This window comes from Hyaloscypha bicolor, assembly GCF_002865645.1.
Source record: "Hyaloscypha bicolor E unplaced genomic scaffold K444scaffold_53, whole genome shotgun sequence".
NCBI classification, from domain to species: domain Eukaryota; kingdom Fungi; phylum Ascomycota; class Leotiomycetes; order Helotiales; family Hyaloscyphaceae; genus Hyaloscypha; species Hyaloscypha bicolor.
Genome location: NW_020194555.1, coordinates 274,526 through 289,491, shown reverse-complemented (window position 1 = coordinate 289,491; position 14,966 = coordinate 274,526). Strand labels below are relative to the sequence as shown.

General features: G+C 28.7%; 2 protein-coding genes across 2 annotated transcripts; both read left to right on the top strand.

Moving 5' to 3' along the window:
- Nucleotides 1–7,378: 7,378 nt before the first annotated feature.
- K444DRAFT_627194 (uncharacterized protein) lies at nucleotides 7,379–8,743 on the top strand (the record flags this gene model as incomplete). The annotated part of the gene is made up of 6 exons (XM_024882769.1): nucleotides 7,379–7,467; nucleotides 7,597–7,618; nucleotides 7,665–7,706; nucleotides 7,845–7,892; nucleotides 8,053–8,091; nucleotides 8,426–8,743. The coding sequence occupies 6 exons, from the start codon at nucleotides 7,379–7,381 to the stop codon at nucleotides 8,741–8,743; spliced, it is 558 nt and encodes a 185-aa protein (XP_024739134.1).
- Nucleotides 8,744–13,600: 4,857 nt separating this feature from the next.
- K444DRAFT_473787 (uncharacterized protein) lies at nucleotides 13,601–14,345 on the top strand (the record flags this gene model as incomplete). Its single annotated transcript, XM_024872913.1, is given in 2 exon segments — nucleotides 13,601–13,856; nucleotides 13,870–14,345. Coding segments are annotated over 2 exon segments (732 nt in total), but the record flags the coding sequence as incomplete, so codon positions are not given.
- Between the last annotated feature and the right edge of the window lie 621 nt (nucleotides 14,346–14,966).

Below are 14,966 nucleotides of genomic sequence, written 5' to 3'. Positions count from 1 at the left end.
TATTAAAGCCTCTTATCTAGAGCTTTCTTCTTTTATTAAAGATTAATTTAAGAATACTATAAATAATACGAAATTTAAAGAAGCTATCTATATAGAATATATTAGTATAATTTATAATATAATTTATTATAATAAGCTTCCTTAATACCTAGTAATAAAGGCGGAAATTAAGTAATAATTAAAGGTAAATACTAATTAATATAGAGAACTATATCGGATTTAGTATAAGAATATAGCTAAGCGAATTCGGATTGCCTTTAAGCAAGTTTAGAAGTATAAAATAAGACTATTTAAGGATAATAAGTCTTATTTTAGGTATATAAAGAAGAAGTTAGATTAACTAATAAAGGAGAATCCTGAATATTTTATTATTTTAGATTCTAAGTAGGATTTTTCTATTATTTTTAGTACTTAAAAAACAAATATAAATAAATAGGGAATTAGATATAATATAGCAGGCTATATTTATTAAAAATTATATTATTTTAGTAGTTTTGAGGTTTAAGTTATATAGTAAAGGCCGCGGCCTTTTATATATAACTTGCAGAAATTATATAAGAAAGCTAGTTTTTCTATAGATTTAGAGAATAATTCTTTATAAGTATTTAATTAATTAAGCTTTTATATACTATATACTATTTATACTTTACTATTTATACTTTTAATTTATTATTTTACTATTAAGTTACGTTTTATATTCTAGTATACTTTATATGGGTTTTTGTCTTATTATAGTTTCTTTCCTATACTATATAGTATTTAATATTATTCTCGAGCTTAGTATTATAGAACTTAATATTCTCGAAAATAGCTTTATTATAACTATAGGTATTCTTATATAAAATAGCTCTTTAGATATTTTCCTAGTAGCTTTTTATAATAATATTAATATCTAAAAGTAAGATATTAGATTTCTTGGCCTATTTATATAACTCTCTAGTAATAATATAGTTATTAGTCTTTAAAAGCTTTATAATAAAAATAGAGAATTCTATTTCTATAAACTCGATTATAAATTCTTTAGAAATACTAATAAGATATTGGTTTAGGAAAAACTATTAACGGAATAACCTAAACTAGTAAGAGCTTTACTAGAAGCCTTAGCAGAAATTAATATAGTTCCTGATTATATAATATTCTAAGAAATTAATCTATTATATTTTTCCTTTATTATATTTTCTCTAGTAGTTTTATTACTAGTATATATATAGGGCCTATAAAGTTATAGAATAGGACTTAAGGGTAATAGTTAGGTTACTAGCCTATATATACCTATTATTCTAGAACTTGATTAAAAAGTAGCCTTTATTCGAGGTTCTTTAATTTTCGGGTTTTCGAGAAAGATTTCTAATATATTACTAGTATATATTTATAAAGATATAAATACTTAATTCCTCTAAGAATTCTAAAGCTTTTTGCTTTTATTATTCTAGAATCTATTATTTATATTTCTGAGGTTCTATTATCTTAGTAATACTTATATTACTAATAATTCTAAATTAGTTTATTTAAAATCCTCTATAGAATTAAAGAAAGTAAGCTTTAAATACTATTATAAGTATAATATTCAGGACTTGAAAAGTATAATAAAAGGTTTCTTATAAAGATAATTTAAAGCTAAGAAAGAGAAAACTAGAATATAGAAGGCTATAAAAAAATATATATATCCTATAATATACTAGTTCTAAAGGGGCTTAGCTTTCTAAATATCTCTAATATATTTTAAATATACTTCTCTAGTAAAGTAGCTATATTATATATATCTAGAAAATATCTAGTATCTAGTAAAGTATTTTAGATACCGGGTATCTGGGAATTATAATACTTTTAATAAAACCTAAAAATAGATCTTTAGTATTTTATAGCTTATTTTTCCAAAACTATATTTCTAATAAAGCTTAATTATAATATATATAATAAGGAAATACTTATTATAGCATAAGTATTAGAGAAATAGAAAACTAAACTAGTGAGCTTTTAAAATATTTTCTTTAAAGTTTATTCTAATTATTATATTTTAAAATACTTTATAATTATTAAAAAATTCTCTTTTTAATAAACTAGATAAATTAAACTTTTATTTCATTATTATTTTAAACTTATATATTATTTTAGAAAATTAAATAAATAAATAAATACTTTATTATAAAAATAAAACAAAATAAATATTTAGAGCCAGATTAAGAAAAAGCTATAAACTTAAGTATTTCTTTCTAAAAATAAAATTAATTCAAAGATTATCTATAACTTATAGCTTATAATAATACTTTATAAAATCGGTTTACTTAATTCGAAATTTGGTTCTAAAAATCAAATATATACTAAAAACTTTCCGAAAACGAATACTCTTATTAAAAATATAATTTCCTTAAAAGAAAATATTTCTTTAGAAGCTTTACTAGTAAATTCTGCTATAATAGCCCCTATAAAAGTACTATTAGAAACTCTTACCAAATATAGTAGTTTATAACTTATAAATAAGATCTTATAAAATAATTATATATTACTAGATTTAGAAAAGTTATATATAATAGCCTAAACTAAAAATAATATCTAAATATTATAAAACGGCTTCTTTTTATATTATAAAAAACTTTATATTATAGAGAATAAAATAACTCTCGGATTATTTTTATAGATTATTCTAATTTATAAAATATATAATAAATTCATTTCTAAATATCCTAGATATATAAAGCTTTATTAGCTATTAAAGAAATAATATTACTAGCTATTTATAGGTAAGGATATTAATTAATACTATAATAATTATTATATTTATAAGAGATTATATATATCTAGAAATAAAAAGCCTAATTTACTTTATTTCTTTTTAGTTCTTAATTACTTCTAATAATATATTATTATAGATTTTAAAAGCTATCTAGAAAGCAAACCGGGCTATAATATAATTACTATATTCGTAAATTACTTATTTAAATACCTAATTATAATTCCTATATAAAATATAATTATAGCTAAGTAACTAGTATTTTTATTTTTATTTTATATAATATATTAAATAGATATTTTAGAAATAATTATATTAGATTAAAAATCCTAATTTATATTCGATTTTTAAAGCGAATTTTATATAAGAATTAGTATAAAGCTTAAACTTTTAATAGCTAATTATCTTTAAATAAATAAATAAAGATTATTAATTAATACTTTAATTAGAAATTATATTTATATATTAACTATTACTAGAATAATTAAAATAAATAAGTTATTATAATTAATTATTAATAAGCCTGTTTTTAGTATAAAACTATTAGCTAGTTTCTATTTATAACTAAAAAGAGCTATAAGTTTTATATTTCTCTGGATTAGAACTTCTCTATTAAAGCTAATTTACCTAAAGAGAAACTAAATAGAAATAAAACTAAAATATTAGTAAATTAATTACATGAATTATAATAATTTACTTAAGGCTATATAAAATAAATACAGGAATAATATATAATATAATCTAATAAATATTACTATTTAATTAATTTCAAAGTTAGAAATAAAATATAAATTATTATAAAATACTAGAAATCCGATTATTTGAGCCAAAAGCTAGAAAATTAAATAAATAGCCTATTTGAGATTCTAAAATAATATAGCTATTTATTTTTCCTAAAACTACTAGAAATTATAAAGATATATCTAGTTTTTTATATAGAAAAGTTATAAAAAGACTTTTAGAATTTTTTATTAAGTTAAATAAATTCGGAACTGCCCTTATTAATACTAGAGAATAATAAAAAAAAATATAATATTAAACGAGTTATTATAATTAAGCTAGTAAGAATAAGCTAAAATATAGAATTTAATAAATTAGTTAAAATAAGAATCTAGTTTAATATCTAGCTTTAGTATTAAGTAATAGCTCTCTAGTTTTATAAAGCTTTTATAATAATAATATTAATATACTAGAACTCTTATAAAACTTATAATATTAGCTAGATTATATAAAAAATAATACTTATTTAGAACTATATAGAAATAATAATAAATTCTTTTAAGTTATATATTAAAAATATTAGTCTTTTATATATAATATTTATATTTGAAATACTAGTTTATTTTAAAAAAGAAAATAATACGAAATTAGATAAATTAATAGCTTTTATAAAACTCGGGAACGAGCTTATTCTAAAAGAAGAAATAATATTATAATTTTCAGATACCCGATATCTGAAATACCTAGCCAGATACTAGATATCTTTTAGATATATATAATACGGCCGCCTTATTAGAGAAATATACTTGAAATACACTAGAGATATTTAGAAAACTAAGCCCTTTCGGGACTAGTATACTATAAGATATATATATTCTCTTATAGCCTTTTATATTCTAGTTTTTCCTTTTTTATCTTTGAATTATTTTTATAAGAGCCTTCTATTTTACTTTCTAAACCCTAAATATTATATCTATAATAATTTTCTTTTATTTTCCGGTATTTTTTGAAAATAAAATAATTATAATATTATAAGTATTTTAATTATTTTTAGAATTAATAAATCTTTTTTTTTATAAATTATTAGTTTTATATATAATATTTATTTTTATTTTTACTAAAAATAATTAACTAAATAAAATCTTTAAAATTCTTTTAACTAGAAAAAACGTATTTTTATATTTTATTTTATTTATAATTTTAGTTCTAAACTTTATTATTTTTATAAATTTAAATTTAGCCCTAATAATAATAGATATTTAATAATCTATAATATTATATACTATTTTACTAATATTTCTAGAAATCTTTTTAGAAAAAATATTAACTTTAATTCTAATATTAATTATTTCTTTATATTTAATACTCTTTTAAGATTCTTAAAATATAAATTAGAAATACGAAAATTATATAATATATTTATAAACTAGTAATATTCGAATATTAATATTAATATTTTTAAATTAAATAATTCTATTAATATTAGATATTTAAACTAGTATTTCTAATTCCTTAAATATTTTATTTATTATATAAGCTATAGCTACTAGCTTTATAGATTTCCTAATATATTTAATTATATTTAATATAATAGTATTTCCTATTTATAAAATAGTAAATATTATTCTTAATTTATTAGTTCTAAAATATAATAGCTAGATCTAATATTTTTAAATATTAATAAATATTCTTATTTCTTTTTAAGTTTTTAGAAATAAAATAATTACTTTTTTTTAATAGCCTTATTAAAATATTATTAATTTTAGAAATCTTATATTTATTATAATTAAAAATATATTAGGTTTCTAATTTATTTTATTTATTTCCGGAAATATTAATATTTATATTTTTAATTAAGTTATTTTTTTATTTATTATTTTTTTACTTATTATTTTTTTATTTATTATTTTTTTATTTATTATTTTTTTATTTATTATTTTTTTATTTATTATTTTATTATTTATTATTTTTGAAATAGTATTTTTCTAGTCTTTTATATAAAATAGCTTTTTTTTATTTTAGCTCGTTTTTAGAAAACCTTTTTAGTTATTTTTATTTCTTTTCTTTTTTTCTTTAATAAGAAACCCGTTATAATATTAATAAAAATACTATTTATAGCTAAATCTTAATATTATTTATTAATTTTAAAATCTAAAATATTAGTAATTCTAATATAATTTCCTTTAAAATAAAGTAGCTATTTAGATTTCTTAAATATAACTTATTTGCTTTTATATATAAATTCTAATTAGCTAGTTCTTTTATTTCTTTCTTATTTAGTAAATTAGATATCTTCTATTATTCTTTAGATATTCTTAAGTTATATTTTCAAGTTATAATTAAATTCTCTTTTTTGAATTTAGGAAATAATTTAGTTAAACTACTAGTATTTATTAAAAAAAGGAAATACTTTCTTATTTAGAATTAAATAGCCCTTTATATTATTTTCTATTAAATTAGTAAATATATTTATAATTTATAAGCTTTTTTATTAATAAATATTAAAACTAAAAAATATAAATATATTTTAAATTAATATTATTATTTTGATTTCTATTATAATATTTATAGTAAATTCGTTTTCTTAGTTCTAGGTTTATATTATAGGCTATATTAACTTGAATAATATTTTCTAATTATACTTAAAACTAACTTTTTTTAAAATATAATTATTTAGATTCTTTATTTATTTTAGCTTAATTATTATAACTATTATAATATTTCTTATAATTTCTATTATAACTTCTTATATATATTTTTCAAAGACTTATATTATAAATAACTTGAATAAAATATGAGTAACGAGTAACTTAAATAAGTTGAGTAAAATAGAATAATTATTTATGAATAACCATAAATAACTATGAATAATCACGTATAAGTCACGTGGTTGCAATAAATTAATATATATTTAAATTTTTAAAAAAGAACTAAGATACCTATTAAGCAGCCTTATATAAGCTAAGCTAGTGCTTATATAAGGGTACTTAAATACTAATTTTCTATAATAATAAACTAGAAGTATTACTAAGGTTCCATTCGCTTACCAAGTACTATTACTACCTGATTGGGTAGCAAGGTGGCGCTAGGTGCGTGCCCTCCCGGAGCCTTACCTGACTAGGCTAGCTCTATCACGTGTATAGATCACGTGCGTTATTCAAGTTATTTATGAATATTCATGAATAACTTGAATAATATATGAATAAAATAAGAGTAACGGGTTTTATACTTGACTAAAATAAGAATTATAGCCATTATTCTATTTTACTCTATTCATTTGATATACTGGTTATAGGCTAGATTCTTTTTTTACTTATATTTATTATAGTTTTAGGAAATATAATAAAAGAAACTGGTAAAAAATAATTATTTTCTGATTTAGGAATTATATTATAAATTATTATATTTAAGTATTTTTATCTAAGTCTAAATATATTTGAATTATTAGTAATCTTACGTGTGGTGTCTACCCCCCTAGGTTTAGCGCCCGCTATATCGGGCAAGGTGTATATACAGGCCAGCTGCTGCTTTTAATATCTATAAAAGTCGTACTCCCCTTACTCCTCAATTATCTTCCTCTTTAATCTTTTCTCAACCCTTCCCTCGCTCGGTCGCTTGGTATCTCACCGTACGCTCTCTATCCCTCTTACCCGGACCCACCCAGAATTCTCCGTCGGCCTCGCCGCAGCCCCCGAAAACCTTGACGATGCAGCCGGTTTGAAGCCAGAACCCTCGATCTACTACTCTGGACTAGGTATGTTATTATTAATAATAATATAGGGTAGAGAATTATGGAGGGAGGGGTCAATGCCCTCTTACCAGTTTATTATTATCAGAGACATTTATTACAAATAGTATAGTAGAGTTCGAAATCGGAATACCTAAAGATTTTATTTTTAGCCTATATTTTATACGTACTAACCCTCTATGGCTAGTCTTATTACCAACCCCTGTATTCGCTTATCTCCCTACTGCCCGTTAAGTAAAGACTTCCTGCCTCCGAATATTCTATTACAGTAGGTCAGATGGAGTCTGCTATATGGTCCAGGGAGTATTATTCTAATAGTTATAACTACTTGCCTAATGTCTATATTTAGGTTTATATTCCTTATACTAACAAATTGTTTGTACTAACAATTTAATAGTACTAGTAATTTAATAGTACTAGTAATTTAATAGTACTAGTAATTTAATAGTACTAGTAATTTAATAGTACCAACAGTTCCTTGGTGCCGATGGTTTCATAGTACTAACTGTGCGTTTGTACCAACAGTATTTTAGTACCAACTATTTCCTCGTACCAGTGGTTTTCCGGTACCAGCCCCTTTTTTGTATAAACGTTATACTAGCCCTATTTGTATTGGGTAGTTGACAGTACTGGATTGTTTCGTAGTGGGTTGAACGGATCGAGAGAGAAACAGTAGAGATAGAAAGGGGCGGGGTAGGCCTTGTCAAAGGCAGGCCAGCAGACGGTCAATGACCATTTTCAATTAACTACTTTATATTCGGTATATATTGCTTAACTCTGAGCAGGTGACGCTAGTTAATATTATAAAGAAATATAATAGTATTTCTCAATTCAATTTAAATATTACTTTTAGGAAAATCGTCGACCTTTTAGTACTGGCAGATATAATAAGGTAAGCGATACCGTAATCTTGATAACCAACCAGCCTCGTATTTCGCTAATATACTTTGCCGTATAGGAAGTCAAGTATCGAGTTAAGACAGGATACTTGACTTGCAGAAAGTACAAAATAAATATTAGTTTACGATATTTTAAATGAGTCGAATTTTATTTAATAGGATAGATAATAGATTAAAGTTTGGGGTTCCTTATAATATATTCTTTTCGTCTATATACAAGTAACTAAGAGCTTCCTAAATATATAAAAGGAAAACTAGATTAGTAATTTATTTTCAAATTCTATATAATTTACCTTGAAGTATACAATCTGCTAACTCCATTACTAGTGTAACGAAGAATACCCTGCCTGCTACAAGTGCCAAAAGTCGAAGCATAAGTACTTGGGCTATAATACTCTCTTCAAAGTACAGCCAGGTCCTATAGCCATTCGACTAGTACCAAGCATTGTCCCTTCTCAAGGCTATCTCGTAGCTATAGCAAACCCATACGGAAACCAATCCCAGATGCTCGGACCGGCTAACAGTATACCAATAATGGGTTACGATCCAGCTCTCTCTGCGGGTATTAGCTCTCCCGGCCAGGCTACTCAGAAGCTTAAATATACCTCCGCGATCGATCCAGTATTGGAGTCTACTATAGTATAGTCGATATAATAACAGCCGGGATATAATGGAAGATATATACTATTATTAAGAAGGGGTATTTTGAGGGATAAATCGGCAGTATATATATACTAGTCGGTATACTCCAATTATATGGCAGGCTCGAGGTCAGAGTAGAGGGAGTTCTATTAGAAATGAAATATCACTCTCAAATCCCTCCTGTTAAGACGGCCAAGCTAGTACTGTAACAAATTCTGGCCTTATATACCCTGTATTCCTGTCTACTGAAAGAATAGCACTAATCTATTAAGTGCACTTCTTAAGTATGAAATTCAGTACGGCTATCCCGTAATAAAAGGCTAGAAGATAGACAAAAGAAGAATTCCTCCTCCTTGTTCTCCCCTCCCCCCTCTCCCTCCTCTTTTGCCTCTCTCGCCTCTCTCGCCTCTCTCGCCTCGTACTCCTTGTTCTCCTTACTCTCCTGTACCTCCTCTAACTCCCCCCTCTCCCCTTATTCCTCCCTCCCCTCTCTCCCCATCTTCCCCCTTTCTCCTCTCGGTTCCCTCAATTCCCTTCTCCGGAAACAAGTACAAAATGCCCTAATAGTAAAACCCCAATAATATATCCAATTACAATTCCAATAATTGTCCCTATAGTATTAGAGCTATTACTTGAGCCTATAGATTCGTTATTCGAGGAAGATAAGGACCGAGATATTGGGGCCGTAACGGGCTCTGTTATTATTGTTGTTTTTAGACTAAAGTTTTACGGGTTTCGCTCTATTGATAATGGGTAATTTGAGATTTTAACAAAATATTAGTATATTACTTTGAGCGAAAGGATAATATTATATAGTAAAGTAATTTCCTCGTAATTCTTAGTAGTATTAAAACTACCAAGTATTTCTATAAAATTCAAATTGCTGTTACTGAGTTTATAGCAGAATGTATTCCGAGATCTCTTAAGGAGGCATGTTCTGTATATAACCACCCGCTAATAGTAGTATAAACCACCAGTATTATTATCAATCTTCTACGGCCTAGCCAATCCATACTGTTTAACCTTGCCATCTGGGTACTCATTTAGCTGTTTAAGGAAGAAATTATCCTGACCTTCCGTACTGAAATTCCTCTTTATTATATATCTAGCCCAGGAATCAATAGTTGGCTCTCCAGTCTTATTACGTACCTGCTCCAAGGATGGAATCAAAGCTATACCACCTGTATCCTTCAACTTCTTTATACTAGAAGTATCGATCCTTAGTATCCTTTCTCAGTCGGTAGTTGTACCAGAGGAAGGACCGTATTATTTGGTAAGCTCTAGCCAATTAACTGATACTATATACCCAAGTATGTATTATTCTTCAAGAATCCGCCAGGCCCCTGCCTCGCTTATCTCTCGTATTCAGGTAGAGCGGCGCCGCCCACCCTGCTCAAGCGACTGGCAGGTACTGGGTGAGGGGGGAGCAGAGGGCATATATTTCTGCTCTCTTGGCAAATTAATCTTATACTCCCCTTATATTCTAAGCCTAATTCGTCTATCTGAGACTATAGAGCGTTTACGAATGAGAAATTAAATCTCGATTAGATAAGATAATATACTAATAGCTTAAGTTATCAGATCCGTTATTACCGAGGCTAGCCAGGGTTAAGTATATCCACTTCGACTTACAGTTTTCTCTCTTTCTCTCTTAGGACCAATTAATATATAATACCAACCTTCTTCCTTGATTAATAGGTATAAGTTACCAGATGAGCTTAACTTCAAGTAGCCAAGTCGAGGCTGAGTCCCGTAACTTCTATCCCCCCTCTATATCGATATTATCCTATCCAACCGGTACCGAACGACTTTTATAATCTCTATCCCCTTTTTGTAGGGTCCCTACCAAAATAATACTACTAATATATTAAAGTATAGCTTATTATAAAATTGGTTTTATTAATAGGATTAATAAAGCGAAATAGAAGATTAAGTTAATTAAGCAAAATCTTATTAGAGGGCTAAAAAGCATATTCTAATTATTATAAAGTAGTAGTAAGTATTTTAGTATTCCATATCCTACTTATCGTCCTATACAAATCGTTAAAAGGTCCAAGCAGAAACGCCCAGTATAAAGTCGTTCGGTACCGGTTGGATGGGATAGAGAAGCTATTATACTTGGTAAGGTTTTCGTTGGGATACAGCCTGGAAAGGTCCTGTAAAGTCGGTATTATAACCATCCCTAGATTGAATCCGTAGTAGTACTATCTTTGAGCCCCGGAAACAAGTGGAGCCGAGAGTTCTCAATGCCCGTTCTTAAGGAGGAAAATAAAACTCCCTTATACCCTAGCTTAGCAAGTAATATTGAGCTTTCCTTGTCCTGTCGGAAGCTTTCTATGTACTTTTATAAGCTATTGGCATTTTCTATTCGTTTTAATTCTTGTAGATATTTCTCTAATATATCCGCTTTTCTTTCTAAGATAACGGCGGTAAATAGGGGGGCTTGCTGTCCTATAAAGGTACTTGTAATTGGTGGATCCTATACTAGTCTTAGAGCTGCAGTAACTCTCCTTAATCTTTGTCTTGGTAATATATTAATAGGATTTGTAGCCGAGGCGAGCTTAAAGCCGAGAATATCTATTAAGATTAAGCTCGTTAATAAGCGGAATAGATTTAGTAAGCTAGCCAATATTTATTTAAGGTATATAATTGACTTTAGTATTCCCAGACTACTTAATCGGATTACTACTCGTACTTGTATCGGAACTATATTCCAAGAAGGCTTAAATAAAATTCGACTATATTCTAGTATTATAAGTTCCGAATATGAAATATATTTAGGAAATAGTCTTAAATATAAACTATTATAGTAAAGTAGCTATAATTAAAAGCTTTAATAGTAATATTAAAGAGAGTTATAATTATCTAATAATAAGCTTAGAATTAAAACATATTTTTCTTATTATTTTATAGTTTCTTATAAAATAAAAGTATCTTTCGGAAATAAGAGAATAAATTAAAGTAATTCGAAGATTAATTAAAGCTATTATTATAATTAGAAATAATATTTATAGTTTCTATAAGTGGTTTTAGTTATTAATATTTTTTATTTAAATATTATTAATATTAAAATAATATAAAGGAATAAGAAACGTATATAAGTAGTATGAGACCCTACTTCGTTCTGGTAAGTGGTTTAGTATAGCTTCTTCAAAACAGATAAGTGAGCTATATACTCTCTGCATTTCTCTCTGTTTCTTCGACTAAGAAGTAAATATGGTAGTCCTCTCGATAGAACGAAAGATCCCTATTATATTCAGGGGCTTATATATATGCCTATACAAGCCCTATAAAGCTATATTATTAACCCTAATAATTTTATCGAGATAGGTAACCAAATTAAGACAGCTTTCTTCTTAATTCATTAACCCATCCCTTTATACAGTATATAATACCGCAAGAAATCATTTCGATACAGCTGCTATCTCATCTATTCGATCCCGTACTTCGAGGAGGAATTTCTAGAAGTTGAAGCCGTTTGTAAAGGTCCGCAAATACCTCTGTATCGATTCGTAATACTACAGTTCAGAACTGTCTGTTTCAATCTACTATAGGAAAACAAGCTTAGTATTCTCGTACTTTATTATAACAGAAGTCCTACTACCAAAGAATACCGACTTCGAACCGATTTGTTTGCCAGAGGCCGAGTTGTACTCAACTGTATCAAAATGTATATTAAATACGGAAGCGGGCCCGGTAAGCCCAGTATTTCTTCCATATTAGTTCCTATATATCTAGACTAACCAGTTACCGCAAATAGCAGAGCCTCTCTGCAGTAACCTCTCGACCTTCGGTACCGCTCTCGAACTCCTCTCCTTCAGCGCTTCCAACTTGAACCCCCAAAACTATATCAATAACTGCGTTTCCGTTACCTGTACCAAGATCCTCGAATACTCGAATATATATATACTCTGGAAAGATATATACGGCTACGATCTCCCAGATTAGCCTCTAAGCGTCTTGCAGATGGCCGATATACTGTAGCAGGCTGGGTGGGAGTACAGTTGGAAAGTATACCAGACTGGAAATAAGTAGAGTACATTTGATATTATATAAAGGGACTTCCTTTATTATCCCTCGCTTGGACCTTATTATACGGCATTGTATACGCAGCCTGGTGAGATAGGGCATTATATTGTATCAGGTGGTATAAGCTGGATGGCCGATGGGTACAGTAAATTTATTTGCTATCAGCAAAAAACCTGGGGGGAAGATGTTTCAAAATATATAGAAAAGGCAGAAAGAATTATTATACTTTTTATAAAGTATCCTCCTCAGGGCTTCCCGAAATGGCTAGTATAGCGAGATCGGGCATTCTGGAGTATACTCGAGAGGAGGAGTCCGGAGTGGCGGACCGGAAGAATAAAGGTTATTAATAATACTATAGAGATTCTTAAGTAAGATAAGATAGAGAAAGGAATGATAAACAGAAGCCTGAGAGACTTTAATATTAATATCAAGCAGTCAGACCTTCGTAGTATAGGTAGTGCCTTCTATGATTGGGAGGAGGGGGACGGTGGATCGAGAATAGTTGAAGTGGATTAAGGGAAATTGTTATAAGATTGGGGAGTTTAGCCGACGAAAGCTCAAACTCCAACCATTAATTAATAATACTTCATTGAATGACCTCGACTTCTAATAGAATATACTACTAGGCCTTTTGCCATCCTCTCTTATCCTTTCCTATTATCTTTCAAATCAACCCGGTAGCGGGATTACTAGATATTTCCAAGGAATTCTACTCTATGCGATTGAGTCAAAACGATATAAGCAGTATTCTAATTAGTATAAAGACGTATTACGGTAACTAATATTGACCCTATAGACAATCCCACTGAGCCTCCCCAAGGAGGTATCCCGTTACAGTCAATAGAGTATCGGGACCTGCTCGGCATTATCGACAGGCTGCGGTTACAGGGTATTAGCCAATTCGTTGATCTGCCCCAGATTATTGTCTGTAGTAACCAGTCTTCTGGTAAGAGCTTCCCCCTTAAAGCAGTATCTGGTATATTATTCCCTATAAAGAATAACCTTTATACCCGATTCCCGACAGAACTCATCCTGCGCCACAGCCCCTCTGTAGGTATTAATGTCCATATGTCCCTGGCCCAGACCGGTCCAGTAATGAGAAGAAGAGACTGATGTCCTGGGAATCAGTCGTATGGTCGAGGATACTAAGGATGCCATGAGTCTGAACGGAAACGAAAAGGTCTTTAGTACTGATATCCTCCGTATCGAGATCTCGGGCCCGTTACAGCCGTACCTTACTATAGTCGATCTTCCAGTCCTTTTCCTAGCTGGAAACAAAAACCAGTTGATAGAGGATTCGGAACTTGTCAAGTCACTCGTCTTCGGATATATAAGAAAGCTGCGGAGTATTATCCTGGCGGTGGTCTCTGCAAAGAGCGACTTTGCCCTCCAGCAAGTAATACAGTATGTTCGGGCTATTGACCCGAAAGGTAACCGTACACTGGGTCTGATTACCAAGCCGGATACCCTGGACGAAGGTTCTGACAGTAAACGGTTCTTTATAGAGCTTGCTCAGAACAAGGATTTCAAATTCCGGTTGGGATGGTATGTATTACGTAATAGAAGTTATACTACATATAATGTATTAACTTCTGAACGAGATAGGGAAGAGGCAGACTTCTTTTCAAAATCGGGGCGATTCAAAGATCCTATAATATATATAGCCAGGGCGAAAACACTTTACTCTTCTAAGGGAAAGAAAGGACTTGATATTACAGAAGTACTAAGGGCAATTCGTATTTGTAATAACGGTTTGATTTGTAGTATCTCTAGCCCTTTCTTAAAGAGACCATTTATTATATAATAAGGGGTATCAAAACCAAAAACATTATACCAAAACGCCATCTCAGAGCTCCTTCCTTACTTCCCACTTCGATCTCTCAGCTGACCTCTAATACCGTTCATTTCCAAGATATACCTAGTATTACCTGAGAAATGCCAAGGTCCCATATAAAGAACAATCCAGTACCATATAGTATATGGAACGACTTGATAAACTATCCAAATTGAAATTCTTGCCATTATTCGTCCTGATCGTACGGCTTGATCTGTAATCTCGTTGCTGCTGCAGTAGAACTGAGGGCAGTACTGTACTGACTACGGGTCTTGGCCGCCGCCTGTGATTTCTTTGTTGCAGTAATGGAGCTGGGGGAAGTACTGTACTGACCAGGGATTTTGGCCGCCTGGAACCTTGCTA